Consider the following 17659-nt stretch of genomic DNA (forward strand, 5'->3'; position numbering starts at 1 on the left):
CCACCTCTCTGTGGGGGGGAGACTTTTTCGATGCCATAGAAGCGGAGAGAAGCACAAGAACTATGATTAGCTTTAACATAATGGCGTGCATGTTGTTATCCTAGCCACTGTAGCCAGTCTGACCAGTCGATAACAGAAAGCTAGAGCCAACTAATATCAAAGTGTTGTTTTTGGCATGTTTAACGTTAATAGTTAAATGCGATTATACTATAGATCATATATGACAAGTCATGGAACATTAACCAGGCATGCATCTGTCATACTATTTAATATTTCCCATAAATACTTTGAATGACTACCTGGTTGTTATCATTGTCCTGTGATGTGGCATAAGCTGTTTTCCACCTTCATAATTTAGATATGATAGACTGCGGGATATTGTGTCACTATGATTTATCTGTCTGACATGATAGTGTGTATTGATTACACCTAATATAGTTTTATTGTAATTGACAACTTTGGCTCATAATGTTACATCAGCCTGGAGGGGGTAATAATAATCAATAATCTCATTCATAGCAGTCCACTGCCACTAATCTCAGAGCTTTTAACATTTTTCACAGTCTTCATTATTTTATTGAGTAATTCATTAGATTTGTATCTCTATTTAATTCTAATACTTATGTTGAATCAAGGGACCAGATTATGCCATTTTACACTGATTCAGTTTTGTAGCGATCTACCGCTCCTGATCCAGTGGCTTGTGATGTTTTGTAGCAACCTGCCACTCCTAATCCAGGAGTAAGTGGTCAGGAGTGGTAGGTCACTACAAAACATTAATGGTACCAAAATATTTTTTCCTGTCAGCTACATGGGAAGAAATCAACAGTGTTTGTGGTGTAACTTCACTTTACTTTTTGATATTGATCAAAATGTGCCCATAACACAGATTATTGAAAGCTGGCATAACTAGATAGTCATTGATTTACATTGAAAAGTTTTATTATTTATTATTTTAAGTCACAGTTTTATTTAGACAGAGATCTTGTACAGCTGCTTGTGTTTCAACAACATTGAGAACTTTGACTTGTTTTATTAAGTGAAGAAAGGCTTCTGAGAAACAACATTTGCTTGTATCTATCAGAATTAAGTGCAAAATAGTTTGGTATGGCACTGGAGTTATAGGATGTTTTTATGCCAGCTGTAAATTGTTATCCAAATTGTTATAAAATTGTTATACAATGTATTCATTTCCTCTGACACACACACACATATATATATATATATATATATATATATGTATATATATATATATATGTATATATATATATATACAGTACAGGCCAAAAGTTTGGACACACCTTCTCATTCAATGCGTTTTCTTTATTTTCATGACTATTTACATTGTAAATTCTCACTGAAGGCATCAAAACTATGAATGAACACATGTGGAGTTATGTACTTAACAAAAAAAGGTGAAATAACTGAAAACATGTTTTATATTCTAGTTTCTTCAAAATAGCCACCCTTTGCTCTGATTACTGCTTTGCACACTCTTGGCATTCTCTCCATGAGCTTCAAGAGGTAGTCACCTGAAATGGTTTTCCAACAGTCTTGAAGGAGTTCCCAGAGGTGTTTAGCACTTGTTGGCCCCTTTGCCTTCACTCTGCGGTCCAGCTCACCCCAAACCATCTGGATTGGGTTCAGGTCCGGTGACTGTGGAGGCCAGGTCATCTGCCGCAGCACTCCATCACTCTCCTTCTTGGTCAAATAGCCCTTACACAGCCTGGAGGTGTGTTTGGGGTCATTGTCCTGTTGAAAAATAAATGATGGTCCAACTAAACGCAAACCGGATGGGATGGCATGTCGCTGCAGGATGCTGTGGTAGCCATGCTGGTTCAGTGTGCCTTCAATTTTGAATAAATCCCCAACAGTGTCACCAGCAAAACACCCCCACACCATCACACCTCCTCCTCCATGCTTCACAGTGGGAACCAGGCATGTGGAATCCATCCGTTCACCTTTTCTGCGTCTCACAAAGACACGGCGGTTGGAACCAAAGATCTCAAATTTGGACTCATCAGACCAAAGCACAGATTTCCACTGGTCTAATGTCCATTCCTTGTGTTTCTTGGCCTAAACAAATCTCTTCTGCTTGTTCTCTCTCCTTAGCAGTGGTTTCCTAGCAGCTATTTGACCATGAAGGCCTGATTGGCGCAGTCTCCTCTTAACAGTTGTTCTAGAGATGGGTCTGCTGCTAGAACTCTGTGTGGCATTCATCTGGTCTCTGATCTGAGCTGCTGTTAACTTGCCATTTCTGAGGCTGGTGACTCGGATGAACTTATCCTCAGAAGCAGAGGTGACTCTTGGTCTTCCTTTCCTGGGTCGGTCCTCATGTGTGCCAGTTTCGTTGTAGCGCTTGATGGTTTTTGCGACTCCACTTGAGAAGGTGTGTCCAAACTTTTGGCCTGTACTGTATATATATATATATATACAGTACAGGCCAAAAGTTTGGACACACCTTCTCATTCAATGCGTTTTCTTTATTTTCATGACTATTTACATTGTAGATTCTCACTGAAGGCATCAAAACTATGAATGAACACATGTGGAGTTATGTACTTAACAAAAAAAGGTGAAATAACTGAAAACATGTTTTATATTCTAGTTTCTTCAAAATAGCCACCCTTTGCTCTGATTACTGCTTTGCACACTCTTGGCATTCTCTCCATGAGCTTCAAGAGGTAGTCACCTGAAATGGTTTCCACTTCACAGGTGTGCCTTATCAGGGTTAATTAGTGGAATTTCTTGCTTTATCAATGGGGTTGGGACCATCAGTTGTGTTGTGCAGAAGTCAGGTTAATACACAGCCGACAGCCCTATTGGACAACTGTTAAAATTCATATTATGGCAAGAACCAATCAGCTAACTAAAGAAAAACCAGTGGCCATCATTACTTTAAGAAATGAAGGTCAGTCAGTCCGGAAAATTGCAAAAACTTTAAATGTGTCCCCAAGTGGAGTCGCAAAAACCATCAAGCGCTACAACGAAACTGGCACACATGAGGACCGACCCAGGAAAGGAAGACCAAGAGTCACCTCTGCTTCTGAGGATAAGTTCATCCGAGTCACCAGCCTCAGAAATGGCAAGTTAACAGCAGCTCAGATCAGAGACCAGATGAATGCCACACAGAGTTCTAGCAGCAGACCCATCTCTAGAACAACTGTTAAGAGGAGACTGCGCCAATCAGGCCTTCATGGTCAAATAGCTGCTAGGAAACCACTGCTAAGGAGAGGCAACAAGCAGAAGAGATTTGTTTGGGCCAAGAAACACAAGGAATGGACATTAGACCAGTGGAAATCTGTGCTTTGGTCTGATGAGTCCAAATTTGAGATCTTTGGTTCCAACCGCCGTGTCTTTGTGAGACGCAGAAAAGGTGAACGGATGGATTCCACATGCCTGGTTCCCACTGTGAAGCATGGAGGAGGAGGTGTGATGGTGTGGGGGTGTTTTGCTGGTGACACTGTTGGGGATTTATTCAAAATTGAAGGCACACTGAACCAGCATGGCTACCACAGCATCCTGCAGCGACATGCCATCCCATCCGGTTTGCGTTTAGTTGGACCATCATTTATTTTTCAACAGGACAATGACCCCAAACACACCTCCAGGCTGTGTAAGGGCTATTTGACCAAGAAGGAGAGTGATGGAGTGCTGCGGCAGATGACCTGGCCTCCACAGTCACCGGACCTGAACCCAATCCAGATGGTTTGGGGTGAGCTGGACCGCAGAGTGAAGGCAAAGGGGCCAACAAGTGCTAAACACCTCTGGGAACTCCTTCAAGACTGTTGGAAAACCATTTCAGGTGACTACCTCTTGAAGCTCATGGAGAGAATGCCAAGAGTGTGCAAAGCAGTAATCAGAGCAAAGGGTGGCTATTTTGAAGAAACTAGAATATAAAACATGTTTTCAGTTATTTCACCTTTTTTTGTTAAGTACATAACTCCACATGTGTTCATTCATAGTTTTGATGCCTTCAGTGAGAATCTACAATGTAAATAGTCATGAAAATAAAGAAAACGCATTGAATGAGAAGGTGTGTCCAAACTTTTGGCCTGTATTGTATATGTATATATATATATGTATATATATATATATATATATATATATATATATATATATATATATATATATGTACGTAGGAGTGGCAGATTGGGGTGGTGGTTCCCATTTTCTAAAAAGGGGTCGGAGGGTGTGCTCTAACTATCGGGGTATCACACTGCTCAGCCTCCTGGGTAAAGTTTACTCCAGGGTGCTGGAAAGGAGGATCCGACCGATGGCTGAACCTCGGATTCAGGAGGAGCAATGTGGATTCCTTCCTTTCCGTGGAACAGTGGACCAGCTCTTTACCCTTGCGAGGTTGCTGGAGGGGTTGTGGGAGTTTGCCCATCCAGTCTGCATGTGCTTTGTGGACTTGGAGAAGGCTTATGACCACGTCCCTCAGGGGGTCTTCTGGGGGGTACTGCGGGAGTACGGGATACCGGGCTTGCTGCTACGAGCCATCCGGTCCCTGTTTGACCAAAGTGAGAGCTGTGTCTGCATACTTGGCATAAAGTCAAACATGTTCTCGGTGGGTGTTGGCCTCCACAAGGGTTATCAACGTTCCTGTTTGTGAGTTTCATAGACAGGATCTTGAGGTGCAGCTGGGGGGAGGAAAGGGTCCCATTTGGGGACCTCAGAATTGAATCTCTACTTTTTGCAGATGATGTGGTTCTGTTGGCTTCATCACACCGTGACCTCCAGCATGCAATGGGGCGGTTTGCAGCCGAGTGTGAAGCGGTCGGGATGAGAGTCAACACCTCCAAGTCTGAGGCCATGGTTCTCTGGTGGAAACCAGTGGATTGCCCCCTATGGGCTGGGGGAGAGTTACTGCCTCAAATGAGGGAGTTCGAGTATCTTGGGTCTTGTTCACGAGCGAGGGTAGAATATCGTGTGAGATGGATCGCCAGTTTGGTGCAGCTTCTGCAGTGATGCAGGCGCTGCGCCGGACCATTGTGGTGAAGAGGAAGCTGAGCTGGAAGGTGAAGCTTTGGATTTACTGGTCAATTTACATCCCAACCCTCACCTATGATAATGAGCTCTGAGTAGTGACTGAAAGATTGAGATTGCGGATACAAGCGGCGGAATTGAGTGGGGGCAGCAGCCCGAGCAAAGCGCCCCAGACATCCCTGTGTGCGTGTGTGTGTGTGTGATATTATCACGATACATAAGTGCAGAGTATTGTGATAATGTATTGTGATATATTGCAATTTATTACCTTTTTTTTTCTTTTTTAGTGGCAAATTATGTCCCCAAATGAAAACTTTGTCAACATCAACAGTTTCTGAGTCTGTTCATCTCACTTCAGTCATTTTTATCTCAGCAAAATGTATCTAGTGGACTGAAAATGCAGGTACTTATATTATTCTAGTATGCTAACCAAACATTTAATTTGTGTTGGTAATATTATTAATTTATGCAATAAAAAAAATCAATATTGATTGGTTTTATTTATTAATTATTTAATAATTAAATGAAAATGAGATATGTCAGATATAATTCAATTTTAAAATCTGAACACAGATTTATAAAACAATGTCAATAAACTAACAAGTACTGTATCAGCTCACCCTCTATAGTCGTGAAAGTAGTAGTCATTCACCTATGTACGTGCTAAAGTGTTCCAATGTTCCAACAAGCTTTTGTCTCCTTTTAGGTGATTAACTCTTGTACTGAGGTGTGGCAGGGTGTGTGCCGGGAGCTGGGCTGGAGGATTGATGAATCCATTCAGGATGCATCACACTGGAAGGGGGTCTACCTGAAGGCTAAATTGCGCATGGTGCAGCTGCAGGATCAGGAGGCCTTTGAGACATCGTCCCTCATTGGCCACAGTGCTCGAGTATACGCCCTCTACTATAAGGATGGCCTCCTCTGCACAGGTACACTATGGCTCTGGTTTATTTTCATGACTTAGAATGTAGTACTGAAAAACTGAAGACATTGTTTTGAATATACCTATTTATTTATGACTGAGTGTATTCAGCAGGGCCACGTGTTTTGCCAGGCCAGGCATTGCCGTTTGCTTCAGTGTACTTGAGCATACCAGGATTCTGCCTTAACACATTTTCTACCAAAATGCCAACTCATTTTGCAATGCCTCATTTGAATGAATCTCTCCTGCTTGCAACTCTACTTCTACCTGTGCACCATGCACTCTGCACTGTACCCCAAGATACCACATAGATGAGCAAAGTCAATGTTAAGGTCAGGAGAATGCCAAACTGGCTTAGCACTGTTGTATTCAATGCTGCTGTCAGGTACAGTGTTGTCCCAAAATGGGAGCCATAAAAGAAGTCAAATGCTGTTGCCCAGTTAGTAGTGTCTATATAATAATATATAACCCTGATTCCAGTAAAGTTGGGATGTTGTGTAATACATAAATAAAGACAGAATGCAATGATTTGAAAATCCTTTCCAAACTATATTCAGTTGAATACAGTGCAAAGACACGATATATTATGTTCAATCTGATAAACTTTATTGTTTTTTATAAGCATACACTCTTTCAGAATTTGATGCCTGCAACATGTTTGAAAAAAGTTGGGACAGGGGCATGTCTACCACTGTGTGGATTTGTGTAGCCAGACCTATCTCTGCAGCGCAGTGTCAGCATCAGGGAAAGGTCTGGAGCACACAGTATCATTCTGCTAAAGGGAAAAAAACACTCTGGCTTTCTATTTCTTTAAACCAGCCACACAGCTGTGGCTCAGGAGCGGGTTGTTCACTAATGGAAAGATCAGCGGTCCAGTCCCCAGCTTCTCCAGTCTGCATGTGGAAGTATCTTAAACCCTAAACTGCTCCTGCTGTGTGAGTGCATGTGAATGTCGAAACTGAGTATCAGGTGGCACCTTGTATGGTAGCCTTGGCCAGCAGTGCGTGAATGTGTGTGTGAAAGTCTCATATTAAAGCGCTTTAAGTGGTCGGAACGTGCATGTTCATTTTAGTCACTAAGCCCAGGATGAAGCGATGCTTCCCTTTTAAAATAGTAACAGAAACAAGGAGCAAATCACCGCACTCACGACCAGAGTATGCCAAGGTGCCAGAAAACCATGTGTAAACTTGTGTAAAAATAGGATCTGCACACGTGGATCAATGCAAGTATCTTTAATTTACCAAGCTTTCGGTCAGAGGACCTTCATCAGGGTGACAATCAGCACGAGTACAATGAACAGTCTTATGTGATTCTTATGTGAAAATAGTAACAGACAAAAAACAGTAACAGACGTATGTCAACTGTGTCACTCAACTTTTAGTAATAAAAAGATAACTTTTTTAATGTTTCACACAGCGTCCCAACTTTTTTGGAATTGGGCTTGTAGACAGGTTTTACATTCCATTTTATACTAACTATAGTTGTTGTTTTTTTAATCTCACCACCACCACTACCTGTTTTTAATGATTTGAAGCTGAGAACAGCTCCTCCATTCCGTTTGCTGCTGCGTCAGCAGCACACTTAAAGTATGCATAAGGACTGTTTAAGGTACACTTAATCATGTTTTCAGGGTGAACAAACTACAAAGCCTGCTTAGAGTTAGTGTGTAGTCTGGAATTAGGACACTACGGAAGTGCATTGCATTCACTGAATAAAAAAAATATTAGACACCTTATCTCGTAATTAGGAGATAAGGATCTCGTAATTACGAGATCAGGAAAGGTGCCACATTGGCCATTGCTTCGCTCAGAACCACATACTGCACATCCACGAAGGGGGGTCGGAACTACTGTAACCAGCTGCTACTCAGGTGGTGCCATCTTGACTATATCCCATATTTTTATTATAATGTGTATATATTGTAAATTACGACGGAGTATTAGGGTACGACGGAGTATTAGGGCCACATTGAAGAAAAAAATATTCTTTCAAGGAATAAAGTCAAAATATTACGAGAAAATACTCGTAATATTTGGAGAATAAAGTCATAACTGAGAAAAGTCATAATATTACGAGAATAAAGTCGGAATATTATGAGATTAAAGTCATAATTTAATGAGATTGAAGTCATAATATTACAAGAATAAAGTCGTAGTTTTTAAGGAAATAACCAACAACAAACAGAATGTCAGATTGTCTTTCATGCCGTTGTAAGTAGCCTACTTAATTAGGTTTGGGAACCGGCACCATGCCGGTTCTGTGTCAGTCGAAATGCGCTGTTTGTGACTCCGGGCCCAACTCTGCCACTGATTGGCCAGTCTGACATTCTTCATAATACATATAGAACGTTAGTGAAACACATAGGCCTAACAGAAAGATGCGTTCGTTTGGGGACAAGTTAGTGGTCACGTTACTTGTTCCACAAGCGAAGGACCCCGGACACATACAGTAAATACACTGGTTGTTAGTAACTTTTAACATACATGAGTCTTTGTGACTCTTGGCTCTTGTCCCCTAACTAACACTTGTTTCTGTTTCACTGACGATATTTTCACCCCATTAAGTCACATCCCGTTATTTCCCGTTATTTCCTCTGTAAACCTAACGTTACAGCAGCCTACAAGCATGCTGTGTCAATAAATCAGCTCAGACACTGTTAGAAATGTAATAGCCTGGGGTGCCGGTGGCTTAGTGGTAGAGCAGGCGCCCCATGTACAAGGCTGTTGCCGCAGCGGTCCGGGTTCGACTCCAGCCTGTGGCCCTTTGCTGCATGTCACTCCCCCCTCTCTCTCCCCTTCACGCTTGTCTGTCCTATACATTAAAGGCTAAAAAGCCCCAAAAAATATCTTTAAAAAAAAGAAATGTAATAGCCTATTTAGCCTAATAACATCATGCTACAGCAGTAATAATGTCAGCTTTAGTCAAATGGCTCTAGCTCTCCCGGTAAATGTCATAAACTCTGGACACATTTTCCCTGTATGTTGACATGATAGGCTAATGGCCGCATTTCCCAGGTTGCTCTTAGCTTAAGAAGATCTTTCACTAAGAAGGAGTTGTAAGATCGAGCTGACCCACTCTTAACAGTCTTCTTAGCAACCAAATGCTCACAGATCCAGCTGCGTCAGGCACATTAATATTACACTGAGCAAGTAGATATTAAAACAGTGCGCACCATATATATTTTGATCTATTTTATACTTCAGATTTATATTGTTTGGCATTAATTGGTGACAGAAAAGAACAAAGTTCACTCTACAGGGAAACGCGTGTCCTTACTGTGCATATTGAATCTTGAATCTATGTTTTATGAAGACCCTGTGTGTGCTCAGAGCTGTGGCACAAGTTACGCATCAAAATCTGGCGGAAGAAAAATAATAAGACGAAAAATAAGTAGGCTATGTGTGTGACTTATGTGCTGATGAAGTGATGGGTGATCGATGTGCCTGACATCGATTGATTTAGTTTCGGCACCACGGTAGTGGCCAGCTCCGGTTAAGAGTTTCTTAAAGAGCGATCTCAAGTAAAATCTTAAATGGATGCAGAAAGTGAAAAGAAAGCAATACCCTAATTTAAAAAGTTGCCTCTATTGAAAATGCATTTAATCTGTGATTCAATTTGAAAGCTATTTCTCAAGACAAGTTTTGTAATTACCTTGTATGCTTTCATTCTGTTTATATCTTAACAGGAGCTGGACACTACCGTGGTGCTGAAACTAAATCATTCGATGTCAGGCACATCGATCACCCATCACTTCATCAGCACATAAGTCACACACAGCCTACTTATTTTTCGTCTTATTATTATTTTTCTTCCGCCAGATTTCGGTGCGTAACTTGTGCCACAGCTCTGAGCGCACACAGGGTCTTCATAAAACGTAGATTCAAGATTCAATATGCGCAGTGAGGACACACGTTTCCCTGCAGAATGAAATTCGTTCTTTTCTGTCACCAATTAATGCCAAACAATATAAATCTGAAGTATGAAATAGATCAAAATATACAGTCGAGGACAAAATTATTAGCCCCCCTATGAAATTTGAAGTTTCTTTAAGATTTTCCCAAGTACTTTTTTAACAGAGCAAGGAATTTTCAACATAGCATTTCTGAACATACTAGTTTTCTTTAGAAGGCACAAATTATTTATATTTGCACACCAAAACAGAATTATTTAAGAAAAAACTAAAATGACCAGGGACATTATTATTAGTCCCCTTTAAGAAATGACCATTTATTAAGTCATTGCACAAACCACTTTTGTGCAGTTATGTGCTTTCACTTCACAGGTGATGTACTTAAAGGTGATCAGGTGAATCAGGTGATTTCACTCAACAATTAAGTTAAAACATGGTATAAAAGCCTCAGTATGGGTCATTGAGCTGTCAGTTGAGAAAGCACCATGCCGAAAACTGAAGAAATCAGTTTGGATTTGAGAAAAAGAATTGTTGATGCACACAAAGCAGGAGAAGGATATACAAAGCTATCCAAGCGTTTCCAAGTGTCAAGAACTGGAGTGAGAAGTATAATCCAGAAATTCAAAGACAGCCACACAGTACAGAACAAGCCTGGCAGAGGTAGGAAGCGAAAGATTTCAAAGACCCTGGAAAGAAAACTAGTGAGAGATGTGTCTAAAGACCCCAGAACAACTGCCAAGACACTGGTGAATGACTTGGACACATCAGGAATCGTAGTCTCTAAGAAGACAATCACTAGAGCTCTGCACAGGAATGGACTGCGAGGTTGCAGACCAAGAAAAACTCCACTTTTGAAGAAGAGACACCTTCAAGCCAGACTTAAGTATGCTCAGGACAACCTGGAGAAAGATTATGCATACTGGAAGCGTGTCCTATGGTCTGATGAGACTAAACTAGAGCTCTTTGGCCATAGAGACACTGCTTATGTTTGGAGAAAAAAGGGAGAGGCATATAACCCAAAGAACACCGTCCCCACAGTGAAACACGGTGGTGGGAGTATTATGCTGTGGGGATGCTTCAAGTGCATCTGGAATTGGAAATCTTGTCAAGGTGGAAGGAATCATGAACAAAGAAAGATATGTGGAGATTTTGAAAGAAAACCGTAAGCAGTCAGCTATAAAACTGGGTCTAGGTCGTTGCTTCGTCTTCCAACATGACAATGATCCAAAACATACGTCTCTCTTGGTGAAGAAGTATCTCCAGAAGACCAAAGTGAATGTAATTGAGTGGCCTGCACAAAGCCCTGACTTAAATCCCATTGAAAATATGTGGGGTGACCTAAAGAAGAACGTCCATGCCAGAAGGCCATCAAATCTGGAGGAGCTTGCGAGATTTGCCAAAGAAGAATGGGCTGGGATTCCTCAAAAGAAGTGTCAGAGACTTGTTGAAAACTACAACAAACGACTGCAGGCTGTTATCCAGCAAAAAGGATACACAATTGACTATTAGGATCCGGGGGGCTAATAATTTTGTAGTTTTTGTTTTTTGTGGAATATTTTCATTTCTGTGTGCAAACTAAAATAATGTAAGCATCCAAAATAAAACTAGGATGTCTAAAAAAGCTGTGTTAAAAATGTGTTGCTCTGTTTAAAAGCACTTGGGAAATACTTTTAAAACAATGACATTTTTGTAGGGGGGCTAATAATTTTGTTCTCAACTGTATACGGTGCGCACTGTTGTCCTTACTTAGTGTAATACTCTGTCGTTATTTACAATATATACACATTATAATAAAGATATAGGATATAGTCAAGATGGCACCACCCGAGTGGCAGCTGGTTACAGTAGTTCCGACCCCCCTTCATGGATGTGCAGTATGTGGTTCTGAGTGAAGCAGCACCTTTCCTGATCTCATAATTACGAGATCTTATGAATGACATTACTTTTGAGCCATTCAGTTAGAGCACTGACAGAGGTTTGACCCACATCACTATGTTTGTCTAAATGGGGTATTATAAAGTTGTGTCAGAACTTGGAGCAGTAACAAAGATATCCCGCTGTTTTTCAGGATCCGATGACCTCTCTGCCAAATTATGGGATGTGCGCACTGGGCAGTGCATTTATGGAATTCAGACACACACCTGCGCCACAGTGAAATTTGATGAACAGAAGCTGGTGACTGGGTCCTTTGACAACACTATTGCATGCTGGGAGTGGAGCACAGGAGCTAAAATCCAGCAGTTCCGTGGCCACACAGGAGCAGGTTGGTATCAATGTCCTGTGAACATCTGTTCCTGGCCATAAAGAGTATTAAGCAATACTTCATTTATGTGACACAGTTCATTGTAGTGTACACTGTTCAAATATGTTTAAAACATCCATATGTACATAGGGGTGAGCAATATACCAACTATACTCAATGTATTGGGCTTGTTGCACATGGGATGTATAAAAAGACAAAATCGGGAACGTTGAGTATCCATAGTCATGTCATTTTTTTAAGCTGCCAGTATGGGGCTTGCTTCAGTGTTCCAATTCTCTCACTCTCTCCTGTGGCTCTCTCTCTCTCACAGACACGTGCAGAAAGAAAGACTCACAATCATTGTGCATCACAGACACTATGCCTATTAGGGCTGTCAACGAATATTCTAAATTTGAATTTGAAAAAAAAATGGACCTTCGAATGTGAAAATTGATATTCAATTGTGGAGAAAAAAAAACACCACTGCAGCTGTCCTCTTTGCGAGTGGGCGTTGGCCTGAGCCGCTGCACTGAACGCACTGCATAAACACCAGGGCCACACCGCCCGCGGAAGTGCTGCTGGTCGACAAGAGGTTCTGCTCCCAGCTGTTGTCTCCGTCACCCCCCGGCTTGACACATTCGCTCGCGGCTCGCACAGAAAATAGACCAGACGCCGAAACGGAGCTGCGCGGCACGGCACAGCCGGTGTGGATGACACAATCAGTTAACATGGGTGGTGTGGCCATGGGTCAGAGAGGGGGGGCGAGCGAGAGGTCCGCGGACGTTTATAACGTAACGTTATAGATAATTGTTTTATGTGTTTTAATGTGTAGGTATGTAAATGTTTTCAACGACGTTTATGTTGAAATCAAAATACCTACAGGTAGTTATGTTTCCTTGTATTAATACATATACAAGAATGTTTCCTTGTATTAGTTTGCACTCTTGTGGACATAATGCGAAAAAAAAAAATTCAAATGGTTCGAACCTGTGCGTTATTTTTAGAAGGAATATTCAAACGTCATTTTTGAGCAATTTTGACAGCCCTAATGCCTATCTAAACCAATTTCTCCTGAGTGATAGTGTGAGCAGGGTGAAGCATTTTTCTCATCTGCAGGGTTCCAGACAGCTACTATCTTTAGTCACATTTTGCGACCATGGAGCACCACTGTGACTTGCAAATATAATTAATATAGGAAGTGGAGAGCTGTTTGGGAATTTCACATTGAATAAATCCTCACGTTTAACAGCGCTGTGGTAACAGTTGAACTTAAGGAGTTTAACAACAGCGTGAGCAGAGGAAGCCTGCAGGGCTCCAGACCGCGACTATTTAGTTATTTAGTCACATTTTGTGACCATGGAGCACCGCTGCAACTTGAAATATTATTATATATAGAAAGTTGTTTAATTGTTTCACAGTAAATAAATCCTTATGTTTACCTGTGCCATGGTAACAGTTTAACTTATGGAGTTTAACAACAGCATGAGAAGAGGAAGTGTGTGTTTTCTACCTGTAGGGCTCCAGTCACATTTTGCAACTTGCAAATACTGAGCTATTCGTTTGTTTCCAGCTCACAATAAATAAATCCTCATGTTTAAGGGCACTGTGACAACAGTTTAACTTAACTTTGTGTTAACTGCTTACATCTAAGCTTCAAGTTCACAGTAAAAACATCAATATTTCCAGCCTGAGGTGAGCCGATTCCAAAATAAAAGCACCAGTAGTTACGCTTTTATTTAATTATAAAAGTGCTTTATTCTACTTTATTATAACGACACTTAACTTAACTAACCTACCTAACTTAATTATAAGAGTATTAAAGTGAACTTCATTACAATACTTTTTAAAACTGTATTACAGTGCCCTCCAAAAGTATTGGAACAGTGAGGCCAATTCCTTTATTTTTGTTGTAGACTGAAAATATTTGGGTTTGACATCAAAAGATGAATATGGGACAAGAGATCAACATTTCAGCTTCTATTTACAGGTATTTACATCTGGATCTGATACACAACTTAGAAGATAGCACCTTTTGTTTGAACCCACCCATTTTTCATGACAGCAAAAGTATTGGAACATGTGACTGACAGGTGTGTTTTGTTGCCCAGGTGTCTCCCAATTACATTGATTATTCAAACAATAAATAGCACTGAATGTCTGAGCTCAGTTTCAGATTGGGTACGATAGGTTTTGCCTGTGCAGACTGCATTTAGAGGTGGAACCAACATGAAAACCAGAGAGCTGTCTATGGGTGAAAAAGAAGCAATTGTGAATCTGAGAGAAGATGGACAATCAATCAGAGCCATTGCACAAACATTGGCCATAGCCAGTACAACCATTTGGAATGTCCTGAAGAAGAAAGAAACCACTGGTGTACTAAGCAACAAACGTTGAACAGGTAGACCAAGGAAAACATCAGCAGTTGATGACAGAAACATTGTGAGAGCTGTAAAGAAAGACCCTAAAACAACTGTTAGTGACATCAGCAACAACCTCCAGAGGGCAGGAGTGAAGGTATCACAATCTACTGTTCGCAGAAGACTTCATGAACAAAAGTACAGAGGCTACACCAGAAGATGCAAACCACTCATTAGCAAGAAGAATAGGAAGGCCAGGCTGGAATTTGCCAAAAGGTACAGAGATGAGCCTCAAAAATTCTGGGAAAAAGTTTTATGGACTGATGAGACAAAGATTAACTTTTTCCAAAGTGATGGAAAGGCCAAAGTTTGGAGAAAGAAAGGATCTGCTCATGATCCCAAACATACAAGCTCATCTGTGAAACACGGTGGAGGTAATGTCATGGCTTGGGCTTGCATGGCTTCTTCTGGGACGGACTCTTTCATCTTCATTGATGATGTAACACATGATGGCAGCAGCAAAATGAACTCAGAAGTCTACAGAAACATTTTGTCTGCTAATTTAAAGAAAGATACAACCAAACTGATTGGGAGATCCTTCATCATGCAGCAAGATAACGACCCAAAACACACTGCCAAAACAACAAAGGAGTTCATCAGGGGCAAGAAGTGGAAGGTTTTAGACTGGCCAAGTCAGTCTCCAGACTTAAACCCAATAGAGCATGCATTTTACCTGCTGAAGAGGAGACTGAAGGGAGTAACCCCCCAAAACAAACAACAGCTGAAAGAGGCTGCGGTGAAAGCCTGGAAAAGCATCACAAAAGAAGAATGCAAAAGTTTGGTGATGTCAATGGGTCACAGGCTTGATGCAGTTATTGAAAGCAAAGGATTTGCAACTAAATATTAAGTCTCATTCACTTTAATCTATTTTAAGTTTATATGTTCCAATACTTTTGCTGTCATGAAAAATGGGTGGGTTCAAACAAAAGGTGCTATCTTCTAAGTTGTGTATCAGATCCAGATGTAAATACCTGGAAATAAAATCTGAAACGTTGATCTCTTGTCCCATATTCATCTTTTGATGTCAAACCCAAATGTTTTCAGTCTACAACAAAAATAAAGGAATTGGACTGACTGTTCCAATACTTTTGGAGGGCACTGTATATCAGTATTTTATTTAACGATATTTCAAGTCATTTACTTAACTTTATTACGACAGTAGCTACTTTATGTAACTTTATTGTAATTGTGGCAATATAGCCTAGAAATATTACAACATTATTTTAAGCTATATTGCCCAGCCCTGTGTGTACAAACAAAAATCCAAATCAACCAAATACAGTTAAATGGAACCTGTTGGAGTATTTCAGCAGCTTGGACCAGAAACTCTGCAAAATTTGAGCATAGATTCAACTGTAGCATTTGTAAATTGCAAAGCAAAATTTGTGGGTTTATGATGCACTGTATTTCTACAAAGACATTTGAGAGTAGAAACATTTTGTGTCTGCTCAGTCTTCAGTGTGGATTACAATGATGAGCTGGACGTGCTGGTCAGTGGTTCTGCAGACTTTACTGTGAAGGTCTGGGCTTTGTCTGCTGGTGCCTGTCTCAACACTCTGACTGGACACACCGAGTGGGTCACCAAGGTCAGCTCACCAAACCTAGTGAAGGTTTCATTTTAGGAAAATAGTTGTGTGTTATTCATGTATAACTTGACACATTTATCAATAATAAAATTACAGTAATGTGATGTTCCCAGCTGCCTTTGTTATAAATGTTTTTACTGTCGAATAATGTCTTGGCTCTTCAGCAGTGATAAAAGTGGAAAATTGATATGTTAATAAACTGACATGGGAGTTTAACCATGACCAAGCATTTGCTTAATGTGTTTGGAAACATGTATCTTGTGTTGTTCTCTCCCATCAGGTGATACTACAGAAGAGTGAAGTAGAATCTATGGTGCACAGTCCCGGTGATCATATCCTCCTAAGTGCTGATAAGTATGAAATTAAGGTAATGTTCCTGTGTCCAGCCGCCTCTTGTGTTTTCACGTTTAAAGAGTAAAGAAACTAAACTGTGTGAAGCTTTTGTCATTGTTTTAGCAGTGCTCTCATGTGTGAGCTGCTGTACCTTCCATAGGTACAGTCCATATGATGGAGCACACACTGTGTTCCTTCTGCAGGTCTGGCCTTTAGGTAGAGAAATCAACTGTAAGTGTTTGAAGACACTGTCAGTGTCAGAGGACCGCAGCATCAGCCTTCAGCCTCGCCTGCAGTTTGACGGGCGCTACATCGTCTGCAGCTCTGACCTCGGAGTTTATCAGTGGGACTTTGCCAGTTTTGAGATTCTCAGGTAAACTAGTACACATAACAAAATATGACTCTCTGCGCTTATTAAAATATGAGGCCTGCTCTGTACCTGGTGTTCGTTACTTAACTTGTGTATTTCAAACAGTTTGTTCTTCTATGTAAGTTTATCAATGTAGCACTTTCTTAAAGCAGAAGTCCCGAAGTATATGTTATAGATAAATAAATACATAAAATATATTAAAACAGCGTAACAATAAAACTATCAATCAGAATCTCTTAATTGTCACTGTACAAGTACAACGAAATTGAGGTAGCAGCTCTCAGATTCAGTGCAATAAAGGTATAAGTTAAAAACAAGGTAGCAAAACAACAGCTATAGAAATATGATAAAAAGAAACTAGAAATAAGAAATATCACTAAACTGTACAAAACAAATTACACTAGTATACAGATTTAAACTTTTACCCTAGTATCATTGCAAGCTACATCTGTGAGTCCCAGTAGAAGGGAAGGATAAAGCCAGTAGAACCCAGTATATTATATGCAACAGTGAAAAAAACAGGAATATTGCACAGACAGCATAATATTGCACAGATGGCTGTATATTGCACAGTAGATTATTTAGTGAATACTGTCACAGTTTTTGAGCTGTTTTTTTGTGTGTGTGTGTCCACAGGTAGTTAGGTTCATTGGGCCTCATTCACAAATTTGTGTGTAGAAATGTTCTTACTCTGTTAATAAAATAAGTGCACATGCAACATGTTTAAAAATATCTGTCGCTGATGCACTTTCTCTTGAAGGCACGGGCTGTAGTATCTTCCAGCAAGGTTAGATATACCATCTGACTAACTGCTCAGTGGTCAATCAGAATCTTTTATATACTCAGCATACCTATTAATAGGCTACCAGTCAAGTCGGCTACAAATGAAC

General features: G+C 40.6%; 1 protein-coding gene across 6 annotated transcripts in view; it reads left to right on the forward strand.

Moving 5' to 3' along the window:
- The window catches only part of fbxw2 (F-box and WD repeat domain containing 2), a 37921-nt gene that overhangs the window by 12334 nt on the left and 7928 nt on the right, over positions 1–17659 (forward strand). For all 6 annotated transcript variants that reach the window (XM_078161852.1, XM_033646584.2, XM_033646583.2 and 3 more), the window contains 5 exons: positions 5696–5918; positions 11890–12084; positions 15933–16066; positions 16347–16433; positions 16603–16772. In XM_078161852.1, the coding sequence (XP_078017978.1) occupies positions 5696–5918; positions 11890–12084; positions 15933–16066; positions 16347–16433; positions 16603–16772 (809 nt within the window). The remainder of the gene's footprint in view (positions 1–5695; positions 5919–11889; positions 12085–15932; positions 16067–16346; positions 16434–16602; positions 16773–17659) is intronic.

The sequence above is a fragment of the Epinephelus lanceolatus genome, chromosome 19 (genome assembly GCF_041903045.1).
Source record: "Epinephelus lanceolatus isolate andai-2023 chromosome 19, ASM4190304v1, whole genome shotgun sequence".
Lineage (NCBI taxonomy): Eukaryota > Metazoa > Chordata > Actinopteri > Perciformes > Serranidae > Epinephelus > Epinephelus lanceolatus.